Below are 15,257 nucleotides of genomic sequence, written 5' to 3' on the forward strand. Positions count from 1 at the left end.
CCGAAGCAAACTGTGCAGTACAGCGCTGGCGGTTAATTGTCACAGCAGCCACCTTGGAAGAGAGGTTTCAGGGCCGAAGTTCAAGACGCCTGCTACTTGAGTGTTCCCACAGGCAGTGAGGGACCACAGTATGGGCTGGTCTGAGACATGCACCTTCAGCTCCACATTCCAAAACAAACCAGAAGCAGAAGAACATGATGTTGACGACATCGGATAAGAACCATGATCTATCAGAAGGTTGAAATGTTTTTATCTTTGCCCAGCATTGTGAAGAATCCCTTAGCCGATAGCTAACTTCAAAATGCAGAAATGCAGTTGTTCCTCTGCGAGCCCTGGATACCCCACTGAGGCAGGGCAGATGAGCATGGACCTCTTCATTGCTACATCTCTCGCTGCTTTTGTCCATTTTGTCCCAAGGGAACATCTGAATAGGTGTGGCTTATGAGCTCCACCACTCACCAATCTCACATGAGCTCCTATGCAAGAGTTAAAAAAGAACCTGCCACGGAGTAGGAGCTCAGATCTTTCTAGGAGCTGAGGTCCAAGGCCCCTGGTTCCTCTGCTGTTTGAATGCAACAAGGAAACAGCCTTGTTCCTGAGAAGGTTCTAGGACAGGGGGTGTCAAACTCATTTTCACCGAGGGCTACATCAGATCATGGTTGCCCTCAAAGGGCCACATGTAACTGTAACAGTATAAATGTAACTAAATGTAATGAAAAATAGTAAAATAAATGTAATTACTCCTTAAGGTTAAATAACTCTGACGTTATTTCTCATTCAAATCTAAAATGCTACATATGCAATTGCATAGATGTACAAAAATTATGTGTCCGAGTTGCTCTGTTAAAAATGGTAGCTTTCACTGCTGCTGTGTTTTTGGATGCGGCTTTTGTGAACACATTTTGCTGCCACCGTAGTTAGACTTTTAATATTGGACATTTTGTTGTTTTTCTATAAGGCTAACTTTGGCATACTTAGCTCCGTGTTTGGTATCAAAATGCCGATGTAGATTGTACTCTTTGACAACCAACACTGCCACAAAAAAGGCACACCGTTTATTTGTCCTTGAAGCACAAATGTATTGGCCTTGCCATCTTTCTTGTAACAGCCTTTCATCTGCAACAACTTTTCACTTCTCAGACATTTAGGGATCATTTGTATTTCTCAAATCCACTTGTTGAAAATGGCATTGATGTGGATACACTGCAATCTAATGGCGGGATGCCATCACTTTGCAGGTAACATGATCGGCATTAATTGTGAGAAATGTAGTTTATGGTCAATGTACGCCTTTGATTTATTTAAAATAACATGGTGGGCCACATTTGGCCCGCGGCCCTTGCGTTTGACAAGTGTTCTAAAAGGTTCCTCCAGTGAGGAAGGAACTCGTCACAAAGTGTTTCTTCACCCTGACGCCCAAACGCAGGTGTCTGTTTCGGCCACAAACAAATAATCACATTGCTTTTCTACACACACACTCACACACACACACACACACACACACACACACACAGTTGCAGTGATCAAGATGACATAAGCGTTGCATCAGAACACTAAATATAGTCAGCAAAGTAAATGAGAACTACTTCTTAATTCCAGTATGTGTGTGTCGGGGGAGGTATTCCGTCACGCTGTCTGAGAGCGGTCGCAGGAGATTTGGCTTCGCCCGCGAGTCTGGAAGAGCCCTGTGCATCTTGCTAAGCTGTGGGTGCGCCAGACGCCATTCCCATCAAAGGAGAGGATGCACGAGTCCTTCCTAATCATGACCAGAGACATTTATTTTCCATCAAGATCAGTTTATTTTTCAGATCTCAATGGATTTAAAGACTTGAGGGTTTTCAGCAATTTTGGTCCAGTCATGGATTTATAGGCATCAACTGCAAATCAGTGGATGTGTATCTACATTAAGAGTTCCATGGTTTAAATGTACAACAGAATACTATTTATAGTAAATCGTGCTACTATTTATAGTAAGGAATGACTGGATTCGTGAGGCAATCTTCTTCTGTCCCATGATTAAATTTCGAATGTATTAGGTCAGGGGTTGCCAACACACAGCTCTCTAACCCGTCTGATGCAGCTCCCTGTGGCTTTTGAAAATAATGAGCAGGTATTAAACTAAAATGTATTTTATGTGAGTTCGATGGTTTTAAATTTGAAGATTATGGCGATCTTGTAACATCTAAATAAAACGTGTTAAAAGTATTTTTGTCGCACCAGTAAAAGGATGGCAGAGAGAGGATGGCGTTTTTGATTTCCTGGGGGTCAATAATTTAAGTTCAGCTTTTTGTTTTCATAAATACAAGAAGGTCTCAAATAAACGTTGAGTATTTTGCTTCAAAGTAACATTAAACCTATGTTCCAAATGCTTTTTTACATGGAGTTGTTCATTGATATAAAAAATCCAACGCAATTTTGTTTATACATAGTGTAAAGGTAAGAAAAAATTACATTATATGCCGTGATCAAAACTGAAATAATTCTGATTAATCATAACTAATCTCGATTTATTTTATATAAATATATATACTTTATTAATCCCTTGTGGAGAAATTTATTCTCTGCATTTAACCCATTGTGGATGCACCATGAGCATTGGCCACCATGGGCTGCCATCTATCAGCGCCAGGGGAGCAGTTAGGGGTTCATTGTCTGCTCGTAGAAAATGAAAAAATAGATGGTACATTTTAGATGTTTTGCCCTAAAAAATTAATCAATTAATAATAAATCTAAATTTGTCGTGATCAATCAGAATGAATCCCTTTTTAAAATAATTGTTTGATTGCAGCTATCCGCATGTTATCCACAAGTTATTTCCTCTATTTGCTTTTCTCCAACTGCAACGTGCATTTAAACATGTAACAGTTTCATCGTGACTATTATGGTATTGCCGGTGTAACATGACAATGAGACGCAATTGCTAATTGCTCGTTGGTGTGCTAATTGCATCCAGGTGTAGCTTGGAGTCGCTCAACGCCCCCAATCCCCGGTGCATTCCTGCAACCTAAATCCACTTCTTTTTCCTTTTTTTCCACTTCCCTTTTTCCGGCTCTTCTCCTGACACGTTGCTCATTAATCAGGGTGGTGTTCTTGTGTTTAGTAGCTGCCACGCCAATGCAATTACCCCCTTTGGGATCAATAAAGACCCGTTCCTGCAACATGCTGTCATATCCCTGCAGGGAAATTGAATGAGAACAATCCTGAAAATATTGTGAATGATGTTGTGTTAAAAAGGAGTTTGGGGATTGTATCCACTGTGTGTGTGTCTGATTAATGGAGCAGTGTCTCCCTGTGCCGGTCCCAAGCCCGGATAAATGCAGAGGGTTGCGTCAGGAAGGGCATCCGGCGTAAAACTTTTGTCAAAACCAAACATGCGAGTAAACCAAAACTATACAATACCGGATCGGTCGCGGACCGGGTTAACAATGACCACCATTGGTACTGATGACCTACAGGGTACTAATGGAAATTGGGCTTCTCTGGGTCGAAGAACAAGAAGAAGAAGAAGAGGAGTGCGTGTTCGGAAGCAGAGAGAGAGGAGGAAAGGAAAGAGGCTGAGGGTAGGGACTTTGAATATTGGGACTATGACAGGAAGAGGTAGAGAGTTGGTCGACATGATGCAGAGAAGGAAGGAAGGTGGATATACTGAGGTGAAAAGAATGTCAGATAGACTAATGAGTCTGAAATTGGAAATCGAAGGTGTGATGCTCAATGTTGTTAGTGGCTATGCCCCACAGGTGGGATGTGAATCTGAAGAGAAGGAGAAGTTCTGGAATGAGTTGGATGAAGTGATGCAGAATATTCCCAGAAATGAGAGAGTGGTAATTGGTGCAGACTTCAATGGACATGTTGGTGAAGGCAATAGAGGGGATGAAGAAGTGATGGGCAGATTTGGTATCCAGGATAGGAATGCAGAGGGGCAGGTGGTGGTAGATTTTGCAAAAAGGATGGAAATGGCTGTAGTGAATACCTTTTCCAGAAAAAACACGAACATCGGGTAACTTATAAGAGCGGAGGTAGGAGCACGCAGGTAGACTACATCTTGTATAGACGAGGTAACCTGAAAGAGATCAGTGACTGCAAATTAGTTGTAGGTGAGAGTGTAGCCAGACAGCATAGGATGGTGGTTTGTTGGATGACTCTGGTGACAAGGAAGATGAAGAGGACAAAGGCAGAGCAGAGGACAAAGTGGTGGAAGCTGAAAAGGGAGGAGTGTTGCATGGTTTTCAGGGAGGAGTTGAGAAAGGGTCTGGGTGGTCAGGGTGAGCTTCCAGATGATTGGACAACAACAGCTAGTGTTGGAGACAGGTAGAAGAGTACTTGGTGTGTCATCTGGCAGGAAAGTAGATAAGGAGACTTGGTGGTGGAATAAGGAAGTGAAGGAGTGTATACAGAGAAAGCAGTTAGTGAAGAAGAAGTGGGATACTGAGAGGACTGAAGAGAACAGACAGGAGTTCAGGGAGATGCGGCAAAAGGTAAAGATAGAGGTAGCAAAGGCAAAACAAAGGGCTTATGATGACTTGTATGCTCGGTTTGAAAGTAAGGAGGGTGAGAATGATCTATACAGGTTGGCGAAACAGAGAGATAAAGATGGAATGGATGTACAACAGGTACGGGTAATTAAGGACAGAGAGGGAAATGTATTGACAGATGCTAGAAGAGTGATGGGAAGATGGAAAGAGTACTTTGAAGAGCTGTTGAATGTGGAAAATGAAAGAGAGGCAAGGGTAGAAGAGGTGACTATTGTAGTAGTCAAAGTAGCAAAAATTAGTGAGAGTGAAGTGAGGAAGGCATTGAAGAGGATGAAGAGTGGAAAAGCAGTTGGTCCTGATGATATACCTGTGGAGGTGTGGAAGTGTCTAGGAGAGGCAGCGGTAGATTTTCTGGCTAGATTATTCAACAGGATCTTAGAGAGTGAGAAGATGCCTGAAGAATGGAGACAAAGTGTGATGGTGCCTATTTTTAAGAATAAAGGGGATGTGCAGAATTGTGGCAACTATAGAGGGATAAAGTTGATGAGCCATACAATGAAATTATGGGAAAGAGTAGTGGAAACTAGACTGAGAGCAGAAGTCAGCATCTGTGAACAGCAGTATGGCTTTATGCCTCGGAAGAGTACTACAGATGCAGTATTTGCATTGAGAATGCTAATAGAAAAGTACACAGAAGGCCAGAGGGAGCTGCATTGGGTTTTTGTAGACCTAGAAAAGGCATATGACAGGGTGCCAAGAGAGGAGGTCTGGTATTGTATGAGGAAGTCTGGAGTGGCAGAGAAGTATGTTAGACTGGTGCAGGGCATGTATGCTAGCTGTGAGACACTGGTACGGTGTGCTGTAGGGGTAACAGAGAAGTTCGAGGTGGGACTCCATCAGGGATCAGCTCTGAGACCCTTCTTGTTCGCAATGGTGATGGATAGGCTGACAGATGAGGTTAGACAGGAATCCCCATGGACCATGATGTTTGCGGATGACATTGTGATCTGTAGTGAGAGCAGACAACAGGTAGAGGAAAATCTAGAGAAGTGGAGGTATGCTCTGCAAAGGAGAGGAATGAAAGTTAGTCGCAGCAAGACAGAATATATGTGTGTGAATGAGAGGAACTCAGGTGGAACGGTGAGGCTACAGGGAGTGGAGATCAAGAAGCTGGAGGATTTCAGGTACTTAGGGTCAACAGTCCAGAGCAACGGAGAGTGCGGAAAAGAGGTGAAGAGACGGGTCCAAGCAGGTTGGAATGGGTGGAGAAAAGTGTCAGGGCTACTATGTGATAGAAGACATTCTAGCCTCATTCTGGCCTCAAAGGAAAAGGCCAGAATAAAATGAAAGGTGTAAAAGACAGTTGTGAGACCAGCGATGATGTATGGACTAGAAACTGTTACAATAATGAAAAGACAGGAGGCAGAACTAGAGGTTGCAGAGATGAAGATGTTGACATTCTCTTTGGGAGTGACCAGGATGGATAGGATCAGGAATGAGTCCATCAGAGGGATGGCACATGTTCGATGTTTTGGAGAGAAGGTCAGAGAAGCCAGACTGAGATGGTTCGGTCATGTATAGAGAAGGGATAGTGAATATATTGGTAGACAGATGCTGGAATTGGAACTGCCAGGCAAGAGGTCTCGAGGAAGACCAAAGAGAAGATTTATGGACGTAGTGAGAGAGGATATGAAGGTAGTTGGTGCGAAAGAGGAAGATACAGAGAATAGGGTTAGATGAAGAAAGTTGACTCGCTGTGGCGACCCCGACGGGAAAAGCCGAAAGAAGAAGAAGAACATCCACTGTGTGTGTGTGTGTGTGTTTGTGTTTGTGTGTGTGTGTGTGTGTGTGTGTGTGTGTGTGTGTGTGTGTGTGTGTGTGCAAGAAAGAGCAAGCATCTGCAAATTTTAAAAATAGTCAACCATGCTTTCCTTAACGGCATCAATCATCATAACACCCGGAACAGGGTTTAATTTGCCTCGTACTGCAGTCATGGCCAAAAGTTTTGAGAATGACACTTTCACAAAATCTGTTCCTTCAGGGTTTTCAGGTGTTTGACAGGTTGTGTCATTCTCAAAACTTTCTATGACTGTACATTGTTTGAGGAAGGACTTCCCCATTATTTGTCTCGGCAAGGCGGGTGGGTATGAAGATGTGTGTAATCGTCATAGGTAGAAAGAGCTCCGTGGGAGTAAAAAAGAAAAACAAAAGAAAAATCTACGTGGCAAATTTACTCTGGTCTGTTCAAGGCAATTATACTTATTCTCCAAGCTTCTGCAGTAATGGCCAATGGATTGGAGCGGTCTATAGCTGGCACATCTGTGGATTTTAGTCAGAAGAGGTCCCCTGCACCGAGCTTTAGGACCCTGAGCGTCATGTGCCGCCAGTCAGGCATGGGTATGAGAGGGTGAATAAATGACTTGTGAATGAGGGTGAATATATTTGATGAGAGGGTCAATAGTTGTATGCCTCTGTATTACATTTGAGTAAGAGGGTCAATGATTTTATGCCTCTATGTGATTTGGGAATGAGAGGATCAATAGTTGTATGCCTCGTTATGACTTGGGGGTGAGAGGGTCAATAGTTGTATGCCTAATTATGACTTGGGAGTCAGAGGGTCAATAATTGTATGCCTCTATTTGATATTGTTATATGCCTCTATATGACTTGGGGATTTAGAGGGTCAGTAGTTGTATGCCTCTATATGACTTGGGAATGAGAGGGTCAATAGTTGTATGCCTCTATTTGAATTGGGAGTGAGAGGGTCAATAGTTGAATGCCTCTATTTGACAGGTGAGTGGGAGGGTGAATCGTTGTGAGCCTCTATATGACATATGAGTGAGAGGGTCAATAGTTGTATGCCTCATTATGACTTGAGAGTGAGAGTGTCAGTAGATGGTTGCCTCTATTTGATTTGGGAGTGAGAGGGTCAATAATTTTATGCCTCTATTTGACATGTGAGACAGAGGGTCAATAGCTGTATGCGTCTATATGACATGTGAGAGAGACGGTCAATAGTTGTATGTCTCTATATGACTTGGGAGTGAGAGGGTCAATAGTTGTATGCCTTTGTTTGACATGTGAGTGAGAGGGTCAATAGTTGTGTCTGTACGTGGCCCTGTGATTGGCCCTGTGATTGAACAGGCTGAAAGTCCAAATTGTCCAGATTGCTGGATGAGAGGGTGAATGATTAGATGTGTCTAGAATGTGTGAATAAAAGGGTGAATGTTGCATGTCTCAAAATGGCATGAATGAGTGAATGGCTGTATTTCTCTATATAGCATGTGAATGACAGGATGAATATTGCTTGTTTCCATGTGACCTGTGAGTGAATGAATGAATGAATACTGTATGCCCTATATGACATGTGAATGAGAGGGTGGATGGCTGTATGTCTCCATAAGACATGATTGAGTGACTGAATGTTTGTATTTCTGCATGGATCTCTCATCCAGTGACAAGAAAAATAGGCTCCACTCCCCTTCCCCCCCACGACCCTGAATGTAGGATGAGCGGGAATCAAGCTACAAATCAGGAAATTTTTTCTTTTTTCTTTGCCTGCTCCATTTGGTCTCAGCTGACTAGCCTCGATTGTTTGTGTAAATGCAAAATGAGTGAAATCCGGTGCCAATTTTCCAGAAATGGACAGTAAAATCTTGAGGGAAAATTGATGACGGATTCAAATTTTTCAATGAATTAATTAATGAATAGAAAGTCTATTATTTTTCCCCGGCTCCTCCAGGGCGCTAGCATCAATCTGGGCACTGAAGGATGGCAGCCACTTGCCATCCACACTTTGGCCGGGAATGTAGATAAGAGCAGTCTTGAGTGACAGCCATAGACTGAGTGAGTCACCAGGTCTTGGCATGAGCCAGAGTCCCCCCCACACACACACACACACACGTACACACACATATAAACACGACCAGGGTTTCATATGTTAAGATGAGCACAAAAAAACAAACGCAAAAAAACTGATGAGTGTATTCAAAAGTGCACTTTCTGACTCGGATGCTCATCCGGGAGGCTATACGTGCTTTTACAGCCAATCAGAGGCTCTCACTGGAGCTGGGCGCCGTGCTTGCAGAGCGACTGCAAGAATTACTCACTGATTGGAGACGTGATGAAGTTTGGGCTAAGCAGACACCAGCCTGAATGAAAAGGAGCCGGGGAGCACTCCGAGCTAGCATCGTGTAATTAGCGAAGACCCTCAAGGAGCAAGTAGCTTGTGTTAATCAGTATTAGCTTTTAGCATCCAAACAGCTCTAGCTGTGTGCTAGCATCATTTATCAGACTAGAAAAGGCCGTGTGGCTAACTCAGGGAAGAAAAGAGCTATCATGCAATTCTAAAATTGTTTCCAGCTGATTGTCAACATGGAGAAATTTACCATGTGTGTCAAACTGTCACATTAGCTTAGCAAAATCTGGCTCCAAATGGAGTGCATACCAGGCGAGTACACATAAACGGACTATGACCAATGGAGATCCAGGCTGTCCAATGAAATGCGAGGAATGTTTCCTCTCAAGAAATCAAATAAATATTGAGATCAATTGTTATAATTGATCATCCTGGAGCTTGTAAGAAATAATGCTTCACAAACCCAGTTGATCCTTGGTCCTCAACTGTCAGCTAGAAAGGAATGCATCCTTCTGCTTTACCAGCCCTTTTGTTGTTAGGTTATGTGCTCCACATAAATACTGAGCCATACACATACACTCACACACACAGAGCCCAGCTTATTTCTTATCCAAAGAATCCTTTCATCAGCTTTTCTATGTCAGGTAATCAAAGAATGAAGAATCATGTCAATCTGCTGGTGACCAGGGAGGAGAGGCGTATGTGTGTGTGTGTGTGTGTGTGTGTGTGTGTGTGTGTGTGTGTGTGTGTGTGTGTGTGTGTGTGTGTGTGTGTGTGTGTGTGTGTATTCACCACGTGTTAATCCGCCACTGGCAACAAAATAAATACATATCAATCTCACCTTAGGCCGAATGTGTGAGACTGCTCGTATTGGAGGAGCGAATGGATCTTCCCATCTGAGTGCACGGCGATCAGTCTGTCAATCAAATCCTGTCGCGTGGAATGACAAAAAAAAAAAGATAAAAAAAGAAAAGAACAAAAACTAAAATCTCATTCAGTTATGGCACCAAATGAAAAACAGTGTGGATATTTATGGGGTGGAAAAAGCAAAACATGGGGGGTTCTCGGGTAAAAGCGCAGGTGTGTGACGGGGACCGGATGAGAAGCACAAACATGCCCTCCAATGGCTAAAAGAGGCACCGCACTTGTGTGTGTAGGTGGGCACTCACAGGTATGGAGCTCGGCATCTCTCTGAGTGTGTATTCCGTCTTGTTGGACAGAGGCTGCTGGCCTACCAGCTCCCACATCGACTGGGAGGAGGAGAGCAGGTTGACCAAGGACAGGAAAGGCTGGAGAGACCACCCATCCACCCACACACACACACACACACACACACACGCACACACACACGCACACGCACACGCACACGCACACGCACACGCACACGCACACACATGTCAAGTAAACTTTGCAGTGAAAGCATAAAATGTCACTCGTGAATTCTGACAAACATCCTTCAACACAAGAGAGAAACCCACATGTGCATTTGTGTGTGTGTGTGTGTGTGTGTGTGTGTCGTCCTCAAAGTATTTGTTTGTGGCCAATGACTGCTGCCAATGATCTGTCAAAGTAAAAACATAACAGTTGCGTAGTCGGTTTAGCTATTAGCCATTAACAATTAGCTGTTAGGTCCACAGCCACCACCCTCAGGGAAGAGAATCAATAGTGTTATTTCTGCCATTTAAAAACACAAAACAAAGCTAAACCCTTGTCCCACTGATCCCTGTGAAACGATAGCAGTGTTGCAGACAGCCAGCATGCGGCTGTCGAGCTCCATGACACCACAAGACATTGGTCAGTCAAATAATCAAGTGAAGTCAGAATCAGACTACTTTAAAGATCCCCAAGGGATTGAAACCAGCTGGTAGAGCGCATTAGTCTTTTATAAAAATAAAGAATAAAATAGCGAAAAATAAAAATGGGCGGCACAATCGTCTTTGGAACTGTACATTCCTGGTTCGATTCCTAGTCTGGCAAAGTGTTGTTGAGCAAGACACTGAACCCCAAACTGCTCCCCTGGCGCTGCTAGATGGCTCATCTATGATGGGTTAAATCATGGATGGGATTCCTGTAAGGGATTAAGTACACTAAAATAAATCATGGATCAGATCCCTGCAAGTACAATCAAATAAAATTAAAAAAAATAAAAAAAAAACACTAAGATCTCAGGAAATAAATAGAAAATAAAGGTAAAGGTATGTAAATGCCAGTTTGCCACCAGTTCGAAAGTGGCTGCTTTGCATATCAATTCCACAAAACCTTGTCCTGCAGAAACCAACGCATTGGAGAACTTGTAATTACGGTGCTGAGACACTTTGAATGCCATAGGATTGATCGGCTGGTCAAGTGACTCCGAGCCGTCTTATCACGGACCAATGTCAGGGGCTGCTTCCGTCCCAGGATACAGAGGGTCTTCACACACACACACACACGCACACGCACACGCGCGCGCGCGCGCGCGCACACACACACACACGCACACACACACACACACACACACACACACACACACACACACACACACACACACACACACACACACACACACACACACACACACACACACACACACACAGCAGGGGCTTCGTATGTGACGTGAAAGGAAAGACAAAAAAAAAAAACAAAGAATAGTTTTTTCTTGTGTAGCAAGGAGAGAAGTATTTCCATGGTTTTCAACGGGGATAAAAGACCGTCAGCCAGAAGGACAGGAATGATGGAGAAGATGAGAGTGAGAGCAACCATGGTGACTGGTTTGGAGACACCTAGGAAGAGACAAGAGGCAGAAGGGATGAAGATGTGGAGCTTCCTCTTTGGGATACATGAGGATGGAGAGGATCAGGAATGAGTCCATCAGAGGGACAGCACATGGTAGATGTTCTGGAGATGGTTTGGACATGGACAGAGGAGGGATCGAGAAGATCAGGGTAGAAGGATGCTGAGAATGAAGGAAATCTGAAGGAAGACCAGAGAGGTTTATGGATGGAGGAGAAGAGGAAAGAAAGTTAGGTGGTGTGAGAGCAGAAGGTTAGATGGAAGCAGGTGATTGGCTGTGGAGACCCCTGAGAAAGCAGAAGAAAAGTAGATGTTGACGCTGTGTTCATGATCACGTTAGTTGAGTTTATTATACTGAACAAATCTTCTTGAAGTGGAAGGATGAATCTCCGGAACCATCAGAGATGGACCCTGCAGACTCTCCAAAGCACACATGGAGCTGAAATGTTGTTGCTGGGAGGAAACCATTGGCATATGAAAACTACCTAGTCGCTACTAGCTTATTAGACAAATGTACAGGAGTCGTCTGGAGTTCTCCAGCTGCTGCCCACTGACCTCAAGGCAGCTCCTGTCTATGGGCTCCATGGGTGTAGGGTTTGGACGGACCATCCTGACGTCCTCCCTGCCACATTCCAGAGCAGCCCACAGCTCCACCACCAGCGCCTCCACGAAGCCTGGAGCACACACGGATCTCAGTGCAATCCTTCCATCCAAATCCCTGCTCGCATGAACTTCCTGATCCCCGGTCACGTTCTGCTTTCCAGGGATTTCCATGCGTGACAGGAGAAAACCCCACTTTTTCTGATTTTCGAGTTTATTCCGATCTGCCGGCGAAGGTCAGGGAGCTGCAGATTGCTTTTGTATCGACCAGTGGCTCGATTAATTGAGAACGCTGACCTTTCAATTCAAATTGAGGAAATACCAACTTGTTTGTATTATTTGTCCGGATTAATTGTCAGGATGGGGTCAGATGGAGAGAGGGAGGCTGCTGGGCTCCACATACGAGCAGCATTAATCTCTTCTTTTTAAGCTAATGAACCATCTCAGCTCCTGAATCCACATTATCACCCAGGGCTATGTTGCGTTTGAATGAATGACCGCCCGCTAGCTAATGCTCCATGGTCAGATCAAGCCCTCCCGTTGCACACAAACACAGTGGACCCTCACTTTTCATGGGAGCTACGTTCCAATACCCCCAAAAAAGTGAATTTCCGTCAAGTACAGACCTGATCATTTTAATGTTATTTATAGATACACTATATGGCCAAAAGTATTAGCTTAATCATCCAAATAATGGAAATCAGGTTTTCAAATCCCTTCAATGACTTCCATGACTGCAGGTGTAAAATGTAGCAGCTAGGAATGCAGATTGTTTTTGCAAACATTTGTGAAAGAAAGGGTCGCTCTCAGGAGCTGCACTGTGCCAAGTGTGAAGTCTGGTGTGTGTGTGTGTGGGGGGGGGGGGGGGGTTGTTTTTCAGGAGCTGGACTTGGCCCCTTAGTTCCAGTGAAAGGTATTTGAAAGCTTCAGCATACCAGGACACTTTGGGCAATTCCATGCTCCCAACTTTGTGGGAGCTGGCCCCTTCCTTTTACAACATGACTGTGCACCAGTGCACAAAGCAAGGTCCATAAAGACATGACTGAGTGTGTTGATGAACTTGACTGGCCTGCACAGAGTCCTGACATCAACCCCATAGAACACCTTTGGAACAATTAGAGCAGACACTGAAAAATTCTCCATTAACACACTCCTGAACCTTGAGAACAGCCTTTCCAGAAGGGTGGACCCAGGTCATATTGAACCCTATGGATTAGGAATGGGAATGTCACTTAAGTTCAAATGCCAGTCAAGGCAGGTGAGCCAATACTTTTGACCATAAAGTGTATTAACCCTCTACGAACCTTACACAACCCTTTACATATTTTGCAGAGCTTTTGCAGTGTTTGTCGTATCTGCAACTCAGTCCGGTGCAAGACCAGTCTCCTCGATTTCTTCCTCTTCCTTGCTGGCATGATGACTTCATAATCTCAATGAGGTCCTCGTCTGTGATTAGATCAGAATGGTAGTCTATTAAGCCATGGATGTTGCAAGGAGTCATGTCAGGGAAGCAGTCACCTCCAACAATGCGTGCCAGCAAAGGAGATCTTGTATTTTATTTATTTTATAAAATGAATTTTAGTTTAATTTTATTATATTTTTTCTGTTCTTTTCTTCTTAGGCTAGATATGGCTATTTCATCAGGAAAAGCATTCAAATACTGCAAAAAAAAATGCTAAAGAATGATAAATTGCTAGAACGAAATAAAAAAAAAAATGTGCAAAGTACTGCAAAATACCATGGGTCCACTGTACGCCGCGAATCAGAAACATGAGGAATGAGCGGGACGCAAATCCACCAGACGGTGATGGTGCCTCTGCTGATCGAGCTTGACATGGATCTCCGGTATCTTCCGAGTGATTCAGATATTTAGCTTAGCTGCCCGCAACCTCTTCACGTGCACCACAAATGTTGTATTTCCAGTTTGATTTATCCGATATCGCCCCTTTTTCTCCCTTGAGATTTTCCCCTCAAATCAAACAGCGTTTACAACGCATCCTATGTCCTTTTAACACGGGTCTCCAGTACAAAACCCATGCTGGTTTTATTCCTGGAATATGCTTTTCTTTGCATGAACTTTATTTATTGAGCTATAAAATAACGCTAGCCTTATATATCCTTTTTGCTCAGTGACATGTTGCATCTTATTCTCGTATTCTTATTTATTTTGTGACCAATAGCTGTTTATCACACATATATATACACACACACACACTCACACACACACACACACTGAGACAAGAACAAAACACTCTCTGGAGCAACGTTGAACCCCGGCAGATGGTGTGCAGAGGAATGCGAGTACCTGAGCGCCGCAGGGCTGCCACCCCCAGGGCCGTCGCCGCCACCTGGGTAACCATCACGCCATATCCAAACTTTTCACAGCGGCTCACCTGTGGAGGAAACAGGAAACAGCAAACATGGTGGGAGTTTGTGGAGAGGTGAACTGCGGAAATTGATTTGGGCTGCGCGGGAGGTTGGGGGGGAGGGGGCTCCATTTTTACAGCACAATGGCTGTGACTATAAATAGACTAAATATAATTACATTCCCCGACAAAAGTGAAATCACAAACCAGGGAAACAATTACAAGTGGAACAAACAATTGCAGTAAATTAAGCCCACGGGGGGGTCAGAAGAGGTTGAGCCACTGCGTTAACAATTACGAAAAATAATATGTAGGTGAAGCAAATGTCCAGAGCGTAATAAATTACAGCTGGTGTCGGGGAGGAAGTATATTACCACTGAATAATAAACATTAAGGTTGCATAATTAGGATGATCCAGAGGGTACAGCAGGAGAAGTTCTGTTTGGTGTCCCTTTTAAGGCAGAATAAGGGGTGGAAAAGGGTTGAGGGCGACATGTTCGAAGCAGCTGCCTTGAAACTAAACATCCCTTTCTCAAGCTCCTTGTTGGGTTGCCTGCTGCTCAGGCTCACATTAGAATTCACATTTGGCTGATGATGCTGTGATGCAGGTGACCAAATAATGGCTGCCCTTCTTCTTCTTGCAATGGGAATGAAGGTCAACAAAGAAGGTGGACAGCGGCAGAGGACATGCGGTCAGTATGATTGTCACCTGGATGTGATTTATGGATAAAAAAAGTAAGACAGAGCCCAAAAATCCAGGCAACGCTTCACTGATATCCTCCAGCCAGCGCTGACGTGTAGCATCTTGATATATATCAAAGTCAGGACTAGAAAGGCATCGGACATCTTATCATCAAAGCTGTTTGAGGGGAAAGTAGCAACGACTTCCACGGGGATGCACGATAAAGC

At 43.9% G+C, this 15,257-nt stretch overlaps 1 protein-coding gene across 8 annotated transcripts in view; it reads right to left on the reverse strand.

Annotated features, from left to right (window-relative positions):
- tbc1d32 (TBC1 domain family, member 32) overlaps positions 1 to 15,257 on the reverse strand; it is a 100,403-nt gene that overhangs the window by 64,014 nt on the left and 21,132 nt on the right. For all 8 annotated transcript variants that reach the window (XR_015107698.1, XM_086167350.1, XM_086167354.1 and 5 more), the window contains 4 exons: positions 14,288 to 14,375; positions 11,938 to 12,056; positions 9,780 to 9,899; positions 9,452 to 9,540 (listed from right to left, as the gene is read on the reverse strand). Coding sequence is in view for 7 of the 8 variants with exons in the window: in XM_086167350.1 (XP_086023476.1) it covers positions 9,452 to 9,540; positions 9,780 to 9,899; positions 11,938 to 12,056; positions 14,288 to 14,375 (416 nt within the window). In the remaining variant the exon portion in view is untranslated. The remainder of the gene's footprint in view (positions 1 to 9,451; positions 9,541 to 9,779; positions 9,900 to 11,937; positions 12,057 to 14,287; positions 14,376 to 15,257) is intronic.

Source organism: Fistularia commersonii, chromosome 20 (genome assembly GCF_037954325.1).
Source record: "Fistularia commersonii isolate RoL2024-O1a breed Wild chromosome 20, RoL_Fcom_v1.0, whole genome shotgun sequence".
Classification (NCBI taxonomy): Eukaryota; Metazoa; Chordata; class Actinopteri; order Syngnathiformes; family Fistulariidae; genus Fistularia; species Fistularia commersonii.